Source organism: Neofelis nebulosa, chromosome 10 (genome assembly GCF_028018385.1).
Source record: "Neofelis nebulosa isolate mNeoNeb1 chromosome 10, mNeoNeb1.pri, whole genome shotgun sequence".
Classification (NCBI taxonomy): Eukaryota; Metazoa; Chordata; class Mammalia; order Carnivora; family Felidae; genus Neofelis; species Neofelis nebulosa.
Genome location: NC_080791.1, coordinates 98,179,093 through 98,199,952, shown reverse-complemented (window position 1 = coordinate 98,199,952; position 20,860 = coordinate 98,179,093). Strand labels below are relative to the sequence as shown.

The window sequence follows — 20,860 nt, the reverse complement described above, 5'->3', positions numbered from 1 at the left end:
TCATGGTGTTGGGTCTGGGGCAGGGGAGGGTGGGCCTCCGGGGGAGGGTCCGGGCCCCACTGCGACTCCAGGGAGACTCCGCACCTTCCCGGCTGACCCACACCCTCATGCCCCCAAACCAGAAGGAACATGCAAAAGGGCTTTAAAAACTTTTAATTACGAAAAAGAGATGTACAGATGAAATGAAGCTAGGGGAACCAGCCCCCAAACCACTGGGGCAGAGTGAGACTAGACCCCAGCCATAGCAGCACGGGGAGGCCCCCAGGACCCACCCCACAGGTGCTCCAACTGAAGCCCTTTCCACTGAGACCTTCAATAATTTAAATAGCAGGGAGGGTGGGATGGGTGGCAAGGCTGCTCCGGTGTCTGCAGGGAGCATGTGAAAGCCAAGGTCGCGGGCGGGAGGGGGGGGGGGGGGGGAGGGGGGGGAGGGGCAGGGGTGAGCCGCTGCAGGCCCAGCCTGGGGGGGTCAGGCGGGGCCTGGGGGTTGCTGCAGGGCAGTGAGGTATTTGAGGGCAGCAGCCCCGTAGTGACGGGACAAGTCCTGGTGGAACTCGTCCTTCAGGGCCTGGAGGCAGTCGCGATAGCCGGGGCTGGAGCGGAAGCGAGAGATGTCGAGGCTCGGGGCATGTGGCAGGTGGATGGTGAAGGCCTCGGGCAGCACCAGGAGTTCATATTCCTGCAGGGGTGGGAGGCAGATGGACATTCAGGGCTGAGGGGAAGATTACAGCTCTGGGGGGACGGGGGGGGGGGGGGGGCGGGGGGGGGGAGGGGCAGGCTTATTCAATAGCCCCTTACAGCCAAAGGAAGGGTCGAAGGGCAGACGATTTGAGTTCTACCCAAAGGTGGAATTTCTAACAGTACTGCCTACTGGCGCGCTTGCCGCGCTGAGGCGCTGAGGCGTAGTGAGCTCCCTGGGCCTGGAGGCATTCAAATTGAAACCAGAGGCAGCAAGGCACGCCCTCACCTGTGCATCCAGCTCCACGATGTGGGCCACCTTGTTCCAGCCGAACCCCACAAATCGGGGGTCGTAGCGGGGACAGTCACGAGGCACCACCACGTAGGGCTCATAGTCAGCTGCCCACTGCACACGGTACGGGGTCTGAGCCTCTCGCCAGCGGGCATAGTCTGTGGGCGCGTGGCCCCGGGGCCACTCGTGGTACCTGCGGAGCAGGAGAGGGCAGAGAACCAAGCTGAAACCAGGAGATCAGTGAGGGGGTAGGGGGAGCGGTGGGGGGGGGGGGGGGGGGCAGAGAACGGAGCCGAGCAGAGCAGTGGCCTCTCCCACCTGAAGGTGTAGAGAGAGCCCGAGTCCAGCAAGGCCAGCAGTTCGGCCTTGGAACTGGGGAAGCTGAAGCGGTAGTGCAGGGTCTCGAATGCCGGCACCACCAGGGCCACTTTGCGCTCACTGTCCAGCTTCAGCTGCTCGATGGAGGCCCTGTCGGGGGAGCACCCATGAACAGAGAAGAGGGAAGCCTCTGGGCCCAGCGATTCCCTTCCTTTTCTTAGCCGCAGGCCCCAAAGCTGGCTCGCCCAGACGCCCCGCAGGAGACAGACGGAAATGGAGCTGCCATGGGAAGCGGGCCCCAGCCTCCCGCGCTCTCCTACGGCAGCCCAGAGAAACGAGGTGGCCCCCCTGCCCCAATACAAACCCCATCTTAGGAGGAAACTGAGGCCCAGACGTCTCCCGGGCGACGACATACTTGCCCAGGGTCCTGCGGGTACCTCCCCACCCCCCCCCCCCCCCCGCCATCCACACCCACCCATACACCGTCCCTCTCCCTCCCTCCTCAGGCCCACCTGAGGTAGTCGTAGAGGGAATAAGCAGGCAGAAAGTCAATGTCGCTGAGGAAGACGTAAGGCGTGAGGGCTTGGGCCAAGGCCACGTTACGAAGCTGGTTGACAGGGTAGAGGGGGACCCTCACGATACACCACGTGGTAGGCCACGTCCTGCCGGGCGGAAAGCACTGCCGAGGCCTCGACGAAACGCAGGAACTGCTGGGCCTCTGCATCTGTGAGGTACAAGGCCAGGCTCATGGGGCCTGGCCAGTGTCTGCACAGGGCTTCCAGCATCTGCAGCCTGGGACAAGGGGGGTGGTCAGCCCAAGGACGGCTGGAACCACCGCCCCCCCCCAGGTCAGCCGCTGCAAACACCCCCTTCAAGTGACTTATTAAGCACCTTCCCAGTGCTCTTTAAGCTGGTCTTAATCTTCACAACTACCCCACAAGGTGGGTCCTTTCTCACAGAACAAGAACACCAAAGGCCAGAGATACTAAGACTCGCCCGTGGTCCCACAGCTACAGAGGGCATTTCCAGGCATTTCCAGGCACCTACACGATCCCCAAAACCCAAGCTCTTAACCACAGCCAGTGTCTCCAAATCCGGGAACTCCTCAAGCACCAGGCAACGAGAGCTCTCCCCTCCACCCATTGAAACCGTCCTCTCTGGAGGAGGTTTCTGGAAATTCCCAGGCCTTGCTCCCTGGTGCGGTCCTTGGCACTCTCACCGGTCCATGGAGAGCTGGGCCACCAGGGTGACGTCGTGGGGCCGGGGAGGCAGCGGCTCATGGGGCAGGAAGGAGATGTGCACCCGGTGCACGGTGAGCTGTTGCTGCCGGAACTCAAAGCAGGCATCTTCCTCGTCCAATTGTGCCAGGGCCCGCTGCAACTGGGGACATTGAGGGGAGAGAAGGACCGGGGCTGGGGCAGGAGGATAGGTCCCCAGGCAAGGCCAGGTCCCCCCAGAGCAGAGAGGGGCAGAGCCTCCCCGAGGCAAGGGAAGGCGGCTCCCTCTCACCTCGGTCCCCGGAGGGGGCGGGCTGGGGCACCCGAAGAGCTCTCTCCGCAGCAGGTTCCCGTCATACTCCAGGAAGGTCAGGTAGAGGTTTCGGAAGTATTCCACGTGCTTGTTCTTCACACGCAGCTTCTTTGGTGAGTTCCAGTGGATCGCCTGGAACCCAAGAGGGTTTTGTTGCGGGGCTAGGAGCAGGGAACAGGAGCCCACCGCTCAGCCCCCACCCCATTCACCTTGAGATCAGATGCCTCCGAGTAGCAGCGCTCAGCCAGCGTGTGGTCTGACAGCTGAACGTTCCAGACGCAGGGCAGGGGCTGCACCAAGCCCGGGTGCTCCTTGATTACGGCATTGAAGATGTCCTGGGCGGAGACAGCCATCACGTCCCCGCCCAGAGCCTGCCCCACCCACCCCCCTTTCAAAAGCTCCCACAGACCTGGTCTGCCAGTGAGGTGGCGGGTAGGGTGAGGAGCTCACGAGTGGCGGTCAGCTTCCACATCTGCCCCCAGCCGGCCTGCCGGAGCCTGTCCAGCCGCAGGAGGATCACACCTGCCCAGGGGAAAGGCTGTCATGCCCACCTGGGCTAATCCAGCTCCTGGCTCCAGGGGTCATGAAGGCGTCTTTTGAATGTTTATTTTTTGACCCATTGGTTTTTTCTGTCTGTTTAGACATAGCGTGGACCACCTCGGTCAATAATCATTCCTCTTGGGGGTAAAGGGGACGCGCTGCACAGCTTACGGAGCACCTCCACAGCCATCTTCTCACGCTCAGTGATCCCAGGGCTGATAAAATCATCCCCATTTAATGGATGAGAAAACTGAGGCCCAGAGGGACCAAGTGGCTTGGCCAAAGTCATCCAACACAAACAGCCATGGTCGGAACTGTTTTCTGGCTCTTCTCCCAATGTTCTTTCCACAGCACTATTCTCCCTGGGGGGGGGGGGGGGGTTTCTAGCATGCTGTGTCCTGCCCAGTCCCTGGGGCCTGAGGACAAGTGGCCACCCCTCCTGCCTCCCCCCACCACTGTCCCACCTGTGTTAAATCCCCGGCCCAAGGCAGGCCAGGGCCTGTGATTCCTCCAGAGGTTGCCCAGGTACCAGTCGCTCTGGTTCTCCACAAGACCGATCACTTGCTTGTCTGGGAGGGGAGGGCACGAGGCAGCTGCCTGAGGCTGCCACAGGACCTCGGCTCAGGGCTAGGCCACAGCGGGGCCTGGACAGGCCAGGGAGGGGGGCTGGCTGGGGCTGGGTCCCAGACCTCTCACCAGAAAAGTGAGCAAAGAGCGCCCAGAGCTCTGCGATATCAGAGGCGAAGGTGACATCTGTGTCCAGCACAATGACACGGGCCAGGTCAGGGGGCAGGGCACCGGGCAGCACTAGCTTCATTAGGCCATACAGGCCAGAGTAGTGCTTGTTGGGGATCCAGGAGACCTGGGGCTGTGGAGGGGGGGGAAGGACAGGGCATGAACCTGGCAGAGAAGGGCCTGTGAGTGTCAGAACGCACCCAGGAGGGGTGAGGGATTTGAGCTTCTGTAGGTGTGATGGGACGGGGGGCGGGGGGGGGGGGGTCCCAGGCAGCTCTAACCTTTCCCCCACACCCTCACCCCGATGCCCTGGGAGGGAGGAAAGGGCTGCGCGCAGCCAGAAAGGAGTGCAGAAGGGCCAGGGCTCCTGCCTTGAGCTCTTCCAAGTCATAGAAGCTGACCCAGACAGCAGGCACCATCCACGTGTGGAAGAGCATCTCCAGAATGTTCCTGGCCACAGCATCAGTCACCAAATGGAAATGCAGTGGATTTTTCCTTGGGGAAGGACAAGTGAGGAAAGCTGATAGGCCCGAGAAGGGAGAACATGGGACAAGACCCACTGGAGGGGCTCAGAAGTGGCAGCACTAACTTCTGCAAAGAGCCGGTCCATACCCGGCTTAGGATATTCTTAGAACCACCTTCAAGGGAGGAAGGGACACTGTCCCTGTGGCGCAGATGGGGGAACTGGAGCTCTGAGATCCTGCCCAAGACTTTGTTCCCCCCACTCCTGCCTCCCCACCCCCACCCCGACAGCTGGTTATACCTGTAGAAGAGCACAGATTTCACCAGGGTGTTGAGGTCTCGGCTGGAGTTATGTCCCGCGCACACGATGGCCACGTGCAAGAGCTGGGGAGGAGGCGCAGAGGTGGGCAGCAGCCCCTCCCCCACTCGAAGGTGAGAGCCCACGACTGGCCTGGCCTGGCCTGGCCTAGGGTAGTGTAGCCCCACCCGGCAACAAGAGCTAAGGAAGAATGGGGTGGGGGGATGTGGAGTAGGAGTTCACCTCTATTTCACAAATGGAGAAACCGAGGCGGGAGCCCGGGGACGCGTCGTCCCCGGCTGGGTGGTCAGTGTCTGGGCCCACGCCAGGTGTCGTGATTCCCACAGGTGCCCGGGTGGCCCGGCTGGGGCGCGGAGCCCCGGAGATTCCCGCCGCCAGGGGCCGCGCGCGCCTACCTCGCACTTGGGCGGCAGCGGCCGCGGCGGGACGCAGTCCGAGAGGTTGTGGCCCCCGCGGCCCGCTGGCGGGTCTCCGTCGAGGGCAGCAGCTCCCCGCGGTCTCTCGTCTGGAGGGACACGTGGCGTCAGCGGACAGAGGAAGGATCCCGGGCCCCCCCCCGCCCCCCCCCCCCCCCCCGCTCGCCTCCTTGCTCGCCGCGCTTACACTCCAGGTCCCCGCCGAACAGGAAAAATCCGATCAGAAGCAGCAGGAGCAGCAGCGCCGCGGCCCCCAGCGCCCGGGGGCGCCCTCGGGGCAGCATGGCCGCCTGCGGGGGCGCTCAGGGCGGGGAGCGACCCCGGGCTGCGGGCTCCATCGCGGTCCCTGCGGACCCGGGAGGGAGGCAGGAGGATCAGCCTCGGGCGGCGGGGCCCGACGGCTGCCCGATCCTCCCTCCCGCACTGAGTCGCCACCTCACCTGCTCCAGGCGCTCAGGGACCCAGACTTTCCCCTTCCAGAAGCCGGATGGAGGAAAAGGGGGTGGAGGCGCAGGCCAGCCCCGTGAGGAGCAGGAGCCAGCCCCGCCCCCAACCTAGGTTCAGGTTTCACCTCTGCTCCGCGGAGCCCGTAGGGGTGGGGAGACCCCTGGGGACCTGGCCCCGCCCCTGCCTCGGCATCCAACGGCTCCCCCAGCCCTGGGAACGAGCCGGATGGCTGGAGGGAGCCGGGGCAGCCACCCAGGAAGGCCTAGTCCCCGCTACCTGCCCTGAGCCCATCCCCCTCTTCCCAGCTCTGGGGCCCCATCTCTTCCCCTTAACCTCCCACCGTTGGGAGGGGCCCGTGACCCCCGGCCCCGGATCAAAGGGACGGCGGGGGTGAGGAGGAAGAAGTGGAATGCGGGGCCTCGAGGGTCAGGGGGACACCTGCTCTGGGGACTAGAGGCCGGGCTGGCGGAGACCTGCCCGGGAGCCGCGGAGCACCTGGAGCTCCAGCTTTTCTTCCTGCTCCCGGGCTTTCCACCCTCCCTCTCCTCCTCCCCCCCCCTCCTCCCCTCCCCCACCCCCCCTCCCCCCCCCCCCCCCCCCCCCCCCCCCCCCCCCCCCCCCCCGCAGTTCTGGCGGCGCGGCCCAGACAAAGCCACCTCCAGGTCTACTCCTGCCCAGGAGCTGGCAAGGGGCCTCACCGATGCCAGGAACCCCCACCATTGCCTAGACCCGCGCATTGTGAACCGGGACTGGGGCTGGATTTCTAATTATGCCCCGCCCTTGCACCCCACAGCAGGCCGCAGTCTGGCCCCCTGAACCACCACGGTGGACTGAGCGCTTATTCTGCGCGCCAGGCCCCGTGCTGAGGTTTGACAAGCCTCTTCTCAGTCACCCCTACCCCAGCCTGTGACACACACGCATTCCTCTCGTCTGAGAATTGAAGTGACCTGTTGGAACACTCTCCCACCCCTTTCCCAGGTCCCTTCCAGGCTCTTCCCCGAAGGCAAAGTTTCCTGCTACTCTTCTCTAAGGGTTTCCTGCCTGAGGTCTTGCCCTTGATTCCTTCTGCCTGCATTCTGCCAGATTCACACAAGGCCGGCTCCTCCTCTACATCCCTTGGTTTATTTTATTCCTATAAAACTGACCTTGCTGACTTGTGTATAGCCGGCCGCCCCCCTGGAAGAAGGCTGCTCATGGGGATAGTGGATGGGGTGCACCAGGCCTCTCCGTGACACGGGTCCTTTAGCCCAACTTCACCTATAAAAAGTGAGGGCCTGAGAGACCCTAACCCCCAAAGAAGCTGTGGAAAGCAGCCCAGGCTGAGACCCCTCAAAAGTCTCCTCCTCCAAGAGGCCTTTCTCTGAGAGATGAAGGTCTTCCAGGAAGGTCCAGTTTTGGAGGCCAGGGGTGGTGGTTGCCATGGAGACTTATGGTGGCTCCCTGCACATCTGGCAATTAAGAGGAGATGCAGGGACGCAGGGGCCATTCTGGCGTCTGAAGCTTTGAGCCTCCACACGAGCAGGAGTGGGGTTGGGCAAATCCCTCCCCAACACCCTCAGTAGCCACAGGGCAGGCGGCAGGAGGTGGGGGGACGGTATAAATGTGAGGGAGAGGGTAGAGCACACAGTCAGGGCCTGTCCAGGGAGCTTGTGGGGGACCTGGGGCTGTAGAACTTACTGTGGCCATTCACAGTGCTGGCCGCACCCCTCTCTTAACCTTACCGTTCAGAGAAACCTGTCTGATGAGATGCTTGCCAGGCCTCCAAGAGGTTGTTCTGGGACATCCAGGGGGCATGGGAGACAGGTATGGGCATATGAAAGGTTACTGGTCTTCTAGGCCTGAGACCTAATTTGGCCCATCTCTGCCCAAGACTTTGCTGTGTGACCTTAGCCTAGTCAGGCCCCCTCTCTGGGCCTCAGTGTCTTCCTCTGTACTTGTTAGGCTAGTCTAGCTCTCTTCTCCTGTGGCTCAGGGCAGACTAGAGGGAGGGAGGTTCTGGCCCAACTTGCCCAGAGGCCCTTCCAGCCCAACCAGGTGACCAATTCCAGGCAGGGACCCAGCAGGGAGGGGCTGTCCTGGGTGGCTCCTGCACTCACGGCCACTCTTTGTTTCTGGGATCTAATCGGGCAGCGATCGATCTGGAGAGGAAATTCAGGCAGCAACTGGCTGAGCCCATGCGCCCCTCCCAGTCCTGAAGGGAAGGAAGAGAAACAGGCGCCAGCCCCAGTGCCCTTCATTCTGTCCGGGGGAGGCAGTGGCTCTGTTCTCCACACTTTGTTCCTCCCCAGAACCACAGGACCATCAGCCCTGGAAGTATCAAAGGAACCTCACACACTCCACACTCACTCTCTCCACAGCTGCAGAGGGAGAGACTGGAGGAGTGCCCACTGGTGAGGTTGGGGGAACAAGTTCATTAAGATGGTGGGGTGCAGGGAGAAAGAGCCCCATACTGAGTAGCCTGAGTCCTAGTTTTAAACCCAGCTGCCAATTTGAGTCAAGACCAAGTGGTCTCGATGCACCACCCTTCCTGGGCTATGGGCAGCAGGGGAGAGGACAGTGCAGTGGGAGGCACACATGGCGGTCCACTTGGCCAATGCCATGCCACGTGACCTGGGACAAAGTCCTTTTCCCTACTTGGGTCTCTAATTCCCCATCTGTGAAAAAGAGCTCATACCGAGCTGGCCAGGTTGCCAGGAGAAGTGGTGTATGAGTGAGCCTGGCTCCCAGGAGGTGGTGAGAAATGTTGAGAATGCCCACGACCCCCTCCGTTCTCCAAGACCTTTAGCCTCTCCTGAGGCCCCTGGACACATCTCCCCGAGTCATCGTTGCTTGGCATGAGTCGGGAGGGCAGCTATGATTCCCCACTTGATATAGAAAAAAACTAAGCTGGAGAGGAGGGGGAGGGAGGGGGTAGCGAAAGGAGGGCAAGTGAGGTGTGTTGCTTAAACCGCCTAGATTCTGTGGTCAGACTAGACCAAGATTCAAATGTGACTCGGCATTCTTAAGAAGATCCTTTCCTCGCCTGCAGATAATAACCGGCAGAGGGAAATGGGTAAAACACTGTATTACTACTCTCAGGGTAAAAGGACTGGCCAGGTCCCCAAGGGTTCAGCAGCGCGACCCCACCCATGCCCCGCCCCCTTCCCCACAGCCAATTAGTGGCGGCCTCCCCAGAGCATCAACCTCTGGCCGCTCCTCTCCCATCACAGCCCCTTTCTGGGAGGCTGCCCCATTTGGGAGGAGATTCCCAGGAGTCTCCCCCATCCCTTGGGGAGCAGCTGAGGACCGGGAGGTGCATCCGAGGGCCGAAGAGAGCTCTGAGATTGCGCCCGAGTTCAAGGACCAAGTCTTTCCTTAAACCATTTTACAGATGGGGAAACTCGAGATCCAGAAAAGGGAAACTCGATCAGGTCACCCCGAGCCAATAGCAGAAGTCCGAAACAGTTTTCTCTGCGAAGATGGGAGTGAAGGTCCGCACAGTCGATGCGGGAGCCGTGGCCGAAGCCCAGCACTAACAGTGCTGACCAGGGAATCCAGACTGCGTGGAAGGCTGTACTCTTCCTTGCCTCGGTTTCCCCCGCACTACCTCGGGGAGGACGGCAGACGAGGCAACTGGTCAAACGCGCACCTGCCAAGACTCTCCCCGCGCCTCCCAAGTCTGATGGAAGTTCCTTTAGCGAGCTACCTCCCAGCCCTTTAAAATCCGGTCCTCCAGCTCGAGCCTCTCGGCGTTCTATTGGAAAGACTCCAGGGTCCTGGTCCATTCTCTAGAATGAACTGCTAAGGCTACCGCGGGAGCCTTCCTGGAACTGCTAACTGCGCAGGCGCAAGGGCAGCCCACCCGGAAGGCGGAAGAACCGGGCCCCAACTTGTTGGGTGGGTCGGGGGCGGAGAGTGTGTTAACCAATGACCTGAAGGATCAGGGAGGGCAGGTTTAGGCCCTCCGTTGCTAAGCGCTATTCTAGTGGGAGGTGATTTAAGAAATGGGGTGAAGGGTAGTCCCAATGGCCCTTCACGTCAACATCCTTCGGGCCCGCGGAAGTTAAGCAACCAAGAGGCGGGCCTAGGACCGGAAGCAGGAAGGAGGGCGCAGGAAGCAGGGCGCTGCAGCCTGTCGTACTGTCGGTGCGTGAGTCTGTCGGTTCCGAGGGCAGGATGGAGAAACTGCGGCTTCTGAGCCTCCGCTACCAGGAGTACGTGACTCGCCACCCGGCCGCCACGGCCCAGCTGGAGACGGCAGTGCGGGGCCTCAGTTACCTGCTGGCAGGTGCCACCCTGACCTATCTATGCCCGATCCCTTCGAGGCTCTGACCTCTGACCCCACTAGCCCCGTCCCTTCGGAGTCAGGGTGGTGGTCGCTGTGCTCGAGAAGTTCCTTTCAGGTTCCCATAGGGCATAGGGAGGGGACGTCCAGGGCCCGAAGCCGCAGGCTGAGTCAAACCCTTACCGTCGCCTCCTGTGCCCTCTCCCCAGGTCGCTTCGCGGATTCGCATGAGCTGTCAGAGCTGGGTGAGCGGGGCTCTGGGGAGGGTGGGGGGCGGCGGGGCCTCCGAGAGAGGTGACCACCCCTAGGTTTTCCATTACCTCGTCCTGTGCTGTGACTGAATCGGACGGAGGTCCAGCGTTCACCGTCTTGGGCCCTCCATGTCCCCATAGTCGAGAGACAAATCTGTCTGGGGACCTTGACTGGTCAGGCGGCTGGCCCAAGCACTTTTCCTGCCTTTGCCCAGTTAATCCCTCCCCTATAGTCTTATGAGGTGGGTACCGCTACCGCTCTCAGTGTCCAGTTAAGGGAACGGAAAGGCAGTGAGGTTAGGGGACGGCTACTGATGATCCCAGAACCAGGATTCAAACCTGGATTTCCCACATTCTAGGATCCCCAGGCTGTAACTGCCTCAGTAGTGTTTGCCCAGGGGAGGTGGAGCAGACTTTCAGGGACGGGCTGCAGAGAACTAAGGCCAGGAGGTGAGACCACACATCCGTGGCTGCTGAGAGCGATGGGCAGTTCTGGGCGGCTGGATGACCAGTGCTGTCCAGCAGGGTTTGTCACGAGATCAAACTATCCTTTCTTGTGCCAACCGCCCCCACGAGGTCACACTGGGGAGTGTGGAGCTCTGAGGAGGCGGGTGGGGAGGCAGGTTGGTTTCCACAGAGTGTGTGGTTGGTGGAGCCCAGCAGGTGACAGGTGAGCCCTGCGGCTCTGGAGAGAAGGGGAGGGCCTGGAGGCTGCCACACCAGCCCCTCAAGGCTGCGCTCTACCCCTCAGTGTATTCCGCCTCTAACCTGCTTGTGCTGCTCAATGACGGGATCCTGCGGAAGGAGCTGCGGAAAAAGTTGCCTGTGGTGAGGATTCTGTCAGGAGCCGAGGGCGGGAAGCGTCGGGATTTGGGAGTAAAGTGGTAACAACCAGCCCGCGTGGGTGGCAGGTGTTTTGGTCTCAGAGTATGAGCTTTAAGCCGTCTCGTAAGGCGCAGGGTCGAGCTGTTAGCGTCCCCCTCTCTGAGTTCCAGAGACATAGGGTGGCCTGTCTCCCGTGGAGAGCGCAGGCCTACGTGTGCAGCCTTAGGGGAAAATCCGTATCTCCTGTCAGAGGAATCCTCTAGGGGGAGGGCCTGGGATTGGGGCCCCTCCCTGACCTCTTGGCCTGGGGTTCCTGCAGTCGCTGACCCAGCAGAAGCTGCTGACGTGGCTGAGTGTGCTCGAGTGCGTGGAGGTGTTCATGGAGATGGGGGCCGCCAAGGTGTGGGGTGAAGTGGGCCGTTGGCTCGTCATTGCCCTCATCCAGCTGGCCAAGTATGTCGGGACTGAGGAGGGCAGGGCCTGGGTGGGGGCATCTCAGGCCAGCGGTTCGTATGGGGTTCAGCAGAGCACCCCTGACCCCCTGCCGGCTAGCCACCTCCCCCGCAGCCCTGCCATACTCCCAACCTAGGGCTGTCCTACGGATGTTCCTGCTGATCTGGTTCAAGGCTGGCCTCCAGACCTCACCCCCCATCATTCCGCTGGACAGGGAGACCCAGGCACATTCCCCGGGTAAGGTGCTTCCATGCTCTGGAGTGGCCTGGGACACGGGATTAATTTGTGGGTTTAGAACCGGCCAGCGTGAGTGGAGTGTTGTCTGTTTAAAACGAAATTTTTTTTAACGTTTGTTTATTATTGAGAGACAGACACAGAGCATCAGAGCATGAGCAGGGGAGGGGTAGAGAGAGGGGGAGACACAGAATCCCAAGTAGGCTCCAGGCTCTGAGCTGTTAGCACAGAGCCCGACGCGGGGCTCGAACTCACAAACCGCGAGATCGTGACCTGAGCCGAAGTCAGTCGCCCAACGAACTGAGCCACCCAGGCACCCCGAGTGTTGTCTGTTTATGGAGCACATCTGTCCCTATCAGCTCAGTTTGCTCTCGTCACCCTGTATTGTACAGAGGAAAAGAAGAAAGGTTAGGCCAGGGGCAGAGTCAGAACTTGAACTCAGGGCTTCTGGCGCCAGAGTCCTCCTTCTTTTTGGTGGGCAGCAGGAACAGGGGACGGCTTGAGTAGGAGACAGAGGTCCTGCCAACCATGTCTTTGGGCCTCGTTCTATCTATCAAGAGGCACAGCTTCATGAGGCAGGGTACCTGGCAGATCTGTCCCTTCAGGGCTTTGGACTCCTCACCGGTTGGCCTCCAGGCCTGACTCTCCTGGCCTTGAGTGGGGACAGCTCTTTGCTTCTCCTTGTGGTCCTACTGAAAGCCACGGACTGAGAAGACATGGTCGTTCTGGTGCTGCGGTCCCCACAATTGTGGTTGGGCCGCTTTAGTCCCTGGGAAGCCTGGGTTCTTGGCTGGCTCGCCTGCCACGGGTGATGCTGACCTTTCCCCCAGGCCAGGGAGAAGGTTGAGCCGCAGTGCCTGGCTACGGTGTCCTTGCCTCAGCCACGGCCTTAGTACGTGCTTATCCGCGCTCATCCGTTCTCCCCTTAGCCCGCGAGCCTTCACTGTGCACCTGTTCTTTGCATGCCCTCCTGGAAACACGTCCCTCTGACAGTACGGCCTTCTGTCTGTCCGTGCTAGATTGTGACCCGAGCCCCGGCAGCCAGGAGCAGTCATACGTTGGGAAGCGGTCAAACCGAGTGGTACGAACCCTCCAGAACAGTAAGTGTAGGATGTAGCTGGACTGGGAACCTCAGTGCTCAGGTCAGCCTGGGCCTGACTGCTCATCTGCCCCCCCCTGTGTTCTAGCTCCGTCCCTGCACTCGAGGCACTGGGGAGCCCCCCAGCAGCGGGAGGGACGACAGCAGCGGCAGCACGAGGAGCTGAGTGTCCCCCCCACCCCGCTGGGGCTGCAAGAGACCATCGCAGAGTCCTTGTATATCGCCCGGCCCCTGCTGCACCGTATCCTTAGCACGGGGCTGGCCGGCGCTGCGGGGTGGGCTGGATGGGGAGTGGGCGGGCGGGCCACGCGCTGGAGACGTCCTTGACACCTTGGCCGTCAGTGCTCAGCCTGGGCCTGTGGGGTCAGCGGTCGTGGACGCCCTGGCTCCTGTCTGGTGTCGTGGATGTGACCAGGTGAGCCTGGGCCCTCCTGGGGGCTCCGCTCCCTCTGCCGGGCTCTGGGCTGCAGGCCTGTCCTCACCCGAGCCGTCTGCTTCTCTTGCTGCCCCTGACCGTGTCCCCTCCTGCCCCCAGCCTGAGCCTCCTGAGTGACAGGAAGGGCCTGACCCGGAGGGAGCGGCTGGAGCTGCGGCGCCGGACCATCTTGCTGCTCTACTACCTGCTGCGCTCCCCGTTCTATGACCGCTTCTCCGAGTGAGGACCGGCCACCGCAAGTGGCAAGGCCCACCCTCGGCCGCGTGGAGGGGAGGGCAGCAGGGCACTGGTGTCCCAACCCCCGAGCACGTCTTCTCCCCTCCTCCCTCCGTCCTCCATCCAGAGCGAGCACCCGCTGTGTGCCGTCCTGGGTGCGGCCACTTCCTCATCAGATGCTGGCCCGCCCAGCCCTGCCTGCAGGAGTTAAGGGCTGTTAGCACGCCAAGGGCAGGGCCACTGGGATGGTGGCGGGTGTGGGCGCGATGGTTGAGTAGTTTGGATCCCCACTTGTCAGAAGAAGCCTTTGAGATTCAAAGAAGCCGGGCACCTTAAACAGAGCCGCCCAGCTGGCCAGTGGCAGATCCGGGTGCCACCTCCATGCTGTCTCTTAGCCTGCCCCTACCTCGCCCAGCCTCTGTGCCGTCACCTGTGAGCGTCCTCAGCTGGACACAGGGCTCCCTGGCAGCAAGTAGGGGGTGGCTTGGGGCCACGCTCCCCAGGGCCTGCCAGGCGACTGCCCCAGGTCACACTGAGATCCGAGGCCCCTGTACAACGACTGGGGCCATGAGACGGACCGGAGGCTCCCCAGACCCCCTCTGTCTACATCTTAACAAGGAAGACTGAAATAGTAACTAGAATTACATTTAACATTATGGCCCCACAACCTCCGGCTCTGGTTTGGCTTGGTGTGTTTTTGAGGCAACAGGAAGCAGGTTTGGGCCAAACTTAATACCACCTTGGCGAAAATAGCTTGGCCTGGCAGTTGCTGTTTTCAGATAAGTTTGGAAGCTCACAAGGTTCTAAAGCCAAGTCGTATTCCTTGCTCTAGAGAAATATTCCAGAGACTTACGTGGACCGTGTGACCTCCCCCCTCCCCCTCCCCCGCTCCCAGATGGTCTGCACTTTGCAGAGAAAGCATAGCCCCCCAGGAACCGAGGCATTTTGGGGCAACAGTGACGGCAGAGGGGGCTCCCCAGGCTGCGTGCCTCTAGCGTGGCGTGCATTCCTGCAGAGACCAGACCAGCCTCGCACCCTCACAGCAGTGGCCCAGACTGAGAAAGGTCTAGAAACTTATGCCCGGTATATAGTAAGCACTTAGTGAGTGCCGGGAATCTTATCACTTCTTTTTCTTTTCTTTTTTTTTTTTTTTTTTTTTTTTAAGTGTTTATTTATTCTTGAAGGAGAGAGAGGCAGAATGCAAGCGGGGGCGGGGGGGGGGGGTGCGGCAGAGAGAGAAGGAGACACAGAATCCAAAGCAGGCTCCAGGGTTCGAGCTGTCAGCACAGAGCCCGATGCGGGGCTCGAACTCACAAACCGCGAGATCATGACCTGAGCCGAAGTCGGACGTTTAACCGACTGAGCCACCCAGGCGCCCCTTATCATTTCTTATTATCATCCCCAACACCATCGCCTCACCCCAGGTTCTCCTGTGGGGAAGCCCTGTCTCTTAAAAAATAGGGCTTCGGCCCTTGTCCCTTCCTCTGAGTGTGCCCCCCTCAGACTGCCTGCCCCGTTGGGGCCTGGTCACTCTCAGCGTGGGCCTGTGAGGTTTCAGTGTGGCTCAGCTCTTCTGGCTTACTGGGGGCTTCTCGAAGGCAGGGTGGGACTGTCCTTCCCTCTGGGCCATCTCTGTCCCTGCTTGGGGCTCCATGAGTGTTTGTGGGCTCAGGAGAAGGAAGGGCAAGACGAGGGAGAGAGAGGGGTGGGAGGCGGTGTCTGTGGGGTGCTGGGAATATGCCACCCGTCCGCGGCTGAGCTGTGGGCGGCCCAGGCCTGTGGCCCAGAGCTCTCATCCTTTTGTATCGGGGTCTGCAGGCACCCAGATCCCCTCCTCAGCCTGCGCCTTGTTTATCTTCTCTTTGCAGGGCAAGGATCCACTTCCTTCTCCAGCTACTGACAGACCATGTCCCGGGCGTTGGCCTGGTCGCGAGTAAGTGTGGGATGGTGGGATGGTGATGACTGGGTATCACAGATCTTGTGAGTGGCCCCGCATCCCTGACTGTTTTCTCTTTATCTCCTTGCAATCTGATTCTTGACAGGAGAGAGAGCCCAGAGGTCGGATTGGGTGGGTGACAGCTCCTGGGCGTGAGCCAGGCTGGCCTGTAGAGCCTCAGGGGTGGCTGGAAGAGGGCGTCCTGTCATGGGAGGAGCGTCAGGCCACATTGGGCTGTCAGCCTTAGTCCTGCCTCAGCATCCTGGAGCGATGTGACACTGGCTTCTCTGAGTGGGGATTCTATGGCCAGGCTGAAGCCCACTAGACTGGAGCTCGTACCTCAGCAGATGGGCTGTCGCCATCCATAGCTGGACAAGCCATATGGCTTCTCTGAGCCTGAGAATCTTTGTTAAGGGGGACGGGGATCACCGCGATGCTGCCTCCCTATGGGCTGACAGGTGGGAGAGTCAGTTGGGCTCCTGGCTGGGCAGCTGTGGGCAGCTGTATTGGGGCAGCAGTGGCCGAGACAGGCCTCAGGTAGAGCAGAGTCAGGCTGGAGTCTGGCTCTCAGCCCCGAACTCTCTCTCATTGCAGGGCCGCTCATGGATTACTTGCCCACCTGGCAGAAAATTTATTTCTACAGTTGGGGCTGACACACCCCGGGAGCGGGTGCAGGGAGGGGCGGGGTGGCGCGCCCTGCTGCTGGGGGCAGGGGGTGCCTCGGCCCTTCAGTCCCCCGGGCCCCCTCTGCTATAATAAAACTGACTCCGGCGGTGTCCGAGCATGTGGCCTCTTCATGCCCATTGCCCAGGGCACCTGGCACTCCCATGTGGCCAGGCCTGGCCCACCGCCCGGCCACCAGGGCACCCCCCTAACATCCTCTCAACCCTTCCCTCTTCGGTGATGGAGCCGCTGCAGCCCGTACCTCGTCACCGGGCCGAGAAGCCTCTGCTGGGACTGGGCCCCGCTCTCCTCCGGCCACAGAAAGCTGGGGTTTAGCCCCATCGCGTATAGGGAGCCGCTTGCTGGCAGCTGCAGAAGTCAACTCCGCTTCCCTGTCACCGGTCCGTGTTGACAACAAACAAGGCCGAACCTGGGCGGTGGATGACATCGGCCCGCGTGTCTGCTGGCCAGAGCCTCTGTGTGTCCCTTCCCTGCAGGGCCGTGTTGCTCCCGCTGCCCTTGGCGGTGGCCGCCTGTCAGCCTCTGTGCTGGAGCCTGACAAGTGTTGGGCCCGGCTTGCCGCAGAGGGGCACCTCAAGCCCTGAACCCCCGGTTGGCGGCAGCGGGCTTCTCCCATAGGCCAAGTAGGTCAGCCGCCAGCCGGCACTGGGGCTGATGCTGGGAGCCTGAGAGGCTCTGGGGGAAAGCCGGGTTCGGGTTCAGGGGGTGTGAGCTGGGGTCTCCTCACACTCTCCCTGCCAGCTCCCTCCGGGCCGAGTTTCCCAGGCCCACACTCGCTGCTGGAGAGGGTGCAGGGACCCAGACTGAGCGACTGAAGCCTGGTCTTTGTGCGTGTTCTGTCCCCAGCCTCAGCTTCCGCTCCCGTCCCCCTTGCCCTGTGAACGGACCATACCCTCCTGCCGCTTTCTAGCCAGATGAGCGGCCCTTTAAGTTCTGAAGGTTCCATCTGCACCAGTGTCCGTCCTGCCTCACCTCCTCTGACACCCTGGGGGGAGCCACTGTAGGAGGGGCCAGCCTGCCTCTGCTCCCCCCCACCCCCCCAGATCCTTCTGGGAAAGGCACACCCGGGTCCTGGGCCGGAAAGTGAAGGGACCAGTCTTCAGGTAGTCACAGCTGGAGGCCCTCGACCTCGTGTTGCGTAGAATGACTGTGGCCGGGCACTTGCCCTGTAGCGGCCCTGGGCCTGGTGCTGTGCATTCCGCAGGGAGTAAGTACAGGTCTCCTTGTCGGCCGGCTCTCAAGGACCGGCAGAGACACGTGTAAGTGCATGCGGCGTGCCAGGATAGGTGGGCGTGTGGACGTGCGAGTCTAGGTCATGAGAGCTAGGTCGGAGGTGGGCGAGTGGGGGGTGCTTGCTGCCTAGACTGGCGCCTGCGGAGAGCGCACCAGTCGAGGAGGCCTCCCTTCAAGCAGGCTTTCAAAGCGGTAACATGTCACAGTCACAACAGTCACAGCCGTGTGAGCCGCTGCTGGGGTGGAAGGGATGGGAGGGCGGGAGGGGAAAGGCAGAGCCAAATCCAGCAAGCCATCGCAGGCCAGGTGAGAAGCTCGGACCTGCCTCCGGAAGGCGGGGGGGGGGGGGGGCGGGGAGGGGGGGCACTCTGAACCTCATCCCGGGGGGCACCTGGGTGGCTCAGCTAGTTGAGCGACCAACTTCAGCTCTGGTCACCATCTTGCGGTTTGGGAGTCAAGCCCCGCGTCAGGCTCACTACTGTCAGTGTGGGCCCACTTCTGATCCCCCGTTGCCACCCCCCACCCCGCTCTCTCTCAAAAATAAACTTTTTTTTTTTTTTTTAAGTTTACATATTTGGAGAGAGAGGACCCGTAGGGGAGGGGCAGAGAGAGGGGTACAGAGTCTGAAGCAGGCCCCGCGCTGACAGCAGAGAGACCGACACGGGGCTCGAACTCACGAACCGTGAGATGGTGAACTGGGCTGAAGTCGGACGCTTCGCTGACTTGAGCCACCCAGGAGCCCCAAAAAAGAAACATTAAAGAAACCCCGAACAGACCCAGTGGCCTGGTGCAGGGGTGCTGGTGGCAGACCATGCTGGAGGGGGAGCACGGTGACCCTGGCGGCAGAATGGGGCCGGACTAAGGTCGTGGCAGGGCGATGGCAGGGTGTAGGTGGAACCCAGGCATGCCTTGGGACCTGTTGTGGATAGAGGGGAAGACTGGCATCTCAGAGGCAAGGAGTGTGCGCGATGAGGGACTGAGTTGGGCAGTGTCCAGAACCCGTGGTTCCCAGCAGTGGCGAACTGTGGTGAGGACGGAGGGTCCCGGCACAGGTTTGTGAGGGACAGTTGTGTGCAAGATGCAGAAAGGGAGATGACCATGGGGAGCTTAGTGTGTGGGCTCAGCACACGAGGACAGTCTGGACTGAGACACCAGGGCTTGTCAGCCTCGGGGCACTGAGGACCAGGAGCCCAGGCGTTCCCTCTCTGGGCCTTGGGCACCTTGGCAGTTACCGGGGTGGGGCTGGACCCCCAGTAGGTCGCCGTCTTAGAAGCGGCCGGGTTTCCAAAGTGCAGAGCCCCACTCAGCCCTCGGGGTCTGATTCCACGGGTCTGGAGTGGGGCCGGGGGTCTCGTGTTTAAAGTCTCTGAGATTGCGAAGTGAGCCGGGTCTGCGTGGCACTAACGGGGCTGAGCGGGAGTCAAAGAAAGGGCCCCACGGCGGGCTCTCAGCCCGAGAAGAGCCTGTCTGCATGCTGTCACGCTGCATTGGTTCATTCAACACATATTTATTGAACGTCTGCCAGTGGTGGTTGGGGGTCCTGCAGTGAACAAAACCAGTTCCTACCCTTGGCAAGCTTCCGCTCCGGGGCGCAGGTGGCAGGCTTTGCCACCAAACTTGGACCCTCCCTGCCCGGCCTCGGGAGCGGTGGCAGGACCCGTGGAGCCCTGGGGCCACGGCGCTGGAAGCTTTGGGGAACAGTGGGGAGGTCCCTCGGAGCAGGCTCACTGCCAGTGGCATCTCTGAGCAGGTCGAGCGGCCCGCTCTGGCTGGCAGGACAGTCCTGGCATCGCTGAGGGAGAGCAGGTGGGGACGGCCGGGGCTCTGCGTGACCTCCCCGTGTGCCACACGTTGGGCACATACGTATGTACCTCACCTCACAGGTGAGGAAACTGAGGCCCGCAATTGTGACATGTCCACCTAGCAAGAGGCAAGGCTGGGGTTTGAACCAAGATCAGACTCCAAAGGTTTGTGCCCTGAACTCTTGGGCAGTGACACCGAGCCCTGGAACTAATCCCCTTTGTGAGGTGGCCCTGGGAGTTAGCAGTGGTTCCGTCCTGCTGGGGGAGGGGCAGGCAGAAGCCAGGGTCAGGGACCTGAGGAGATGGTTCTCGCCATGCTGGGGGCTCTCTACCCGAGGGCCGGGCTGAGCCTCTTCCTCCTGGACCTCGTCTTGGCAGCCGCACTCCTCGGCCCCCAGCCACCGAGGTATCTACCGGGGTCAAAGGGTCAGGGGTCCACAGGGCCGGGGGCCTGGAAGGTGGGTGGCTCTGCCATGCTGCCTCCCTCTCCCCTCCCCTGAGGACAGGCTGGTGCCAGTATGCTGGGTGTCGAGGCTCACCCTGTCCCCTACCCTGGGCCTTGACAGGGGAGGTGGTAGTGGCCTTTAGGGCCAGGGCTGAGCACCCCAACATCTCCCACAGGCCTCAGCGATCTGTTCCTGAAGAACTTTCAGGCCCTCTAGAACTCTCGCAGCCATTTTCCGGCCTGGTGGATGGTAGTATCTTTCAGCCCTGACCCGCCCCTCCCCCCCCCCCCCCCCCATGCGGGACACATGCCCTAGGAGAGGGGCACCCGGGTCCCTCCTCTAGGTCCTCTCATCCGGAACAGCTCTGTTCCGGGGCGGGGGGTTGGGGGGACTTCAGTGGAGTCCTCCTACCACGCACGCCCTCTTCTCTTCTCAGACTATGGGATTCGACCCAAGCACCCCTGGCCACGAGGGCCGCGACCCCTGCTCTCCCAGGCCCAGCAGCGCAAGCGGGACGGGCCAGACATGGCAGAGTATTACTACGACGCACACCTGTGACGGGAGCCCCTTATAAAGCTATTCTGGGCAGCAAAGGCTCGGCCTTTCCTGGGATGGACACCACCTGGGCGCGGGAGGGGGCCCAGGCAGACACACCCACTGCGGTCCAGACAGGAAATGGCACTTTAATAGTTGTGGCCAGGGTGACAGGACCAAGATGGGGCTACAGCTGGGGCAGCCAAGAGGCCCTGGCTGGCCCGGGCCGGTCCAGAAGCCTCCTCTTCCTGCTGGGACGGGGCCCCGCTGCAGCTCTCTCCTTCCCTGGTGAGGTCCCACACGTGCCAGGGGCCAGCATGACAGCCACCCAGAGGCCACACAAGTGACGGAGCTGGGAACAGGGACTGCACCCCCACCTGCTGCCGTTTCCTTACTGTGAAGTCCTCGGGAGGTGGTTGGGGTCAGCCTGAGCTCAGGGCCTTCGGTTGGGGCTGGGAGTTGGGGATGGGACGGGGCGGGCACCAGCAGGTGGCACGTGGGCTTTGTCGAGGCAGGAGTCAAGGCCAGAGAGCCAGAGGCCCCGGCAAAGGAAGTGACGCCAAGGACGGGACAGAGCCCTCTGCTCCTACCGTGGGCATCCTTCTTGGCTAGAGGCCTGACACCCCTCCAGCCCCGCCCCTCCCCAACCCCCGGGCAGCCTGCTCCGTCCTCCATAGATGAATCTAGTCCCATATATTACAATAAACTGC

General features: G+C 61.7%; 3 protein-coding genes across 6 annotated transcripts; 2 read left to right on the top strand and 1 right to left on the bottom strand.

Annotated features, from left to right (window-relative positions):
• Positions 1-418: 418 nt before the first annotated feature.
• LARGE2 (LARGE xylosyl- and glucuronyltransferase 2) lies at positions 419-6,253 on the bottom strand. Its single transcript, XM_058688791.1, is given in 16 exon segments — positions 419-679; positions 968-1,163; positions 1,289-1,438; positions 1,801-1,916; positions 1,918-2,080; positions 2,508-2,671; positions 2,798-2,950; positions 3,028-3,153; positions 3,228-3,340; positions 3,823-3,927; positions 4,055-4,226; positions 4,465-4,588; positions 4,857-4,939; positions 5,270-5,379; positions 5,478-5,636; positions 5,731-6,253. Coding segments are annotated over 15 exon segments (2,082 nt in total). The 5' UTR covers positions 5,575-5,636; positions 5,731-6,253; the 3' UTR covers positions 419-469.
• A 2,696-nt stretch (positions 6,254-8,949) lies between these two features.
• Positions 8,950-16,232, top strand: PEX16 (peroxisomal biogenesis factor 16). 4 transcript variants are annotated; one of them, XM_058688766.1, is made up of 11 exons: positions 8,961-9,930; positions 10,211-10,246; positions 11,004-11,080; positions 11,397-11,530; positions 11,667-11,767; positions 12,694-12,864; positions 12,952-13,104; positions 13,206-13,278; positions 13,399-13,518; positions 15,384-15,448; positions 16,046-16,232. In XM_058688766.1, the coding sequence occupies exons 4-11, from the start codon at positions 11,457-11,459 to the stop codon at positions 16,102-16,104; spliced, it is 816 nt and encodes a 271-aa protein (XP_058544749.1). In that variant the 5' UTR covers positions 8,961-9,930; positions 10,211-10,246; positions 11,004-11,080; positions 11,397-11,456; the 3' UTR covers positions 16,105-16,232. The 4 variants fall into 4 exon arrangements, with proteins under 4 accessions (XP_058544748.1, XP_058544749.1, XP_058544746.1 ...); XM_058688763.1 differs by having other exon boundaries at positions 8,962-10,004; XM_058688764.1 differs by having other exon boundaries at positions 8,976-10,004; positions 12,784-12,864.
• Positions 16,233-18,666: 2,434 nt separating this feature from the next.
• FREY1 (Frey regulator of sperm-oocyte fusion 1) lies at positions 18,667-20,828 on the top strand. Its single transcript, XM_058688762.1, has 3 exons — positions 18,667-19,576; positions 19,792-19,865; positions 20,053-20,828. Exons 1-3 carry the CDS (start codon positions 19,473-19,475, stop codon positions 20,172-20,174), a joined length of 300 nt encoding a protein of 99 aa, XP_058544745.1. The 5' UTR covers positions 18,667-19,472; the 3' UTR covers positions 20,175-20,828.
• Positions 20,829-20,860: the final 32 nt, after the last annotated feature.

Coding starts and splice junctions, on each gene's coding strand:
- PEX16 (XM_058688763.1), top strand. CDS start 9,893: ATGGAGAAACTGCGGCTTCTGAGCCTCCGCTACCAGGAGTACGTGACT. Junction 11,081..11,396: donor TGCGGAAAAAGTTGCCTGTG/GTGAGGATTCTG, acceptor GGGTTCCTGCAG/TCGCTGACCCAGCAGAAGCT. Junction 15,449..16,045: donor GGGCGTTGGCCTGGTCGCGA/GTAAGTGTGGGA, acceptor CTCTCATTGCAG/GGCCGCTCATGGATTACTTG.
- FREY1 (XM_058688762.1), top strand. CDS start 19,473: ATGGTTCTCGCCATGCTGGGGGCTCTCTACCCGAGGGCCGGGCTGAGC. Junction 19,577..19,791: donor CTCGGCCCCCAGCCACCGAG/GTATCTACCGGG, acceptor CATCTCCCACAG/GCCTCAGCGATCTGTTCCTG. Junction 19,866..20,052: donor ATTTTCCGGCCTGGTGGATG/GTAGTATCTTTC, acceptor TTCTCTTCTCAG/ACTATGGGATTCGACCCAAG.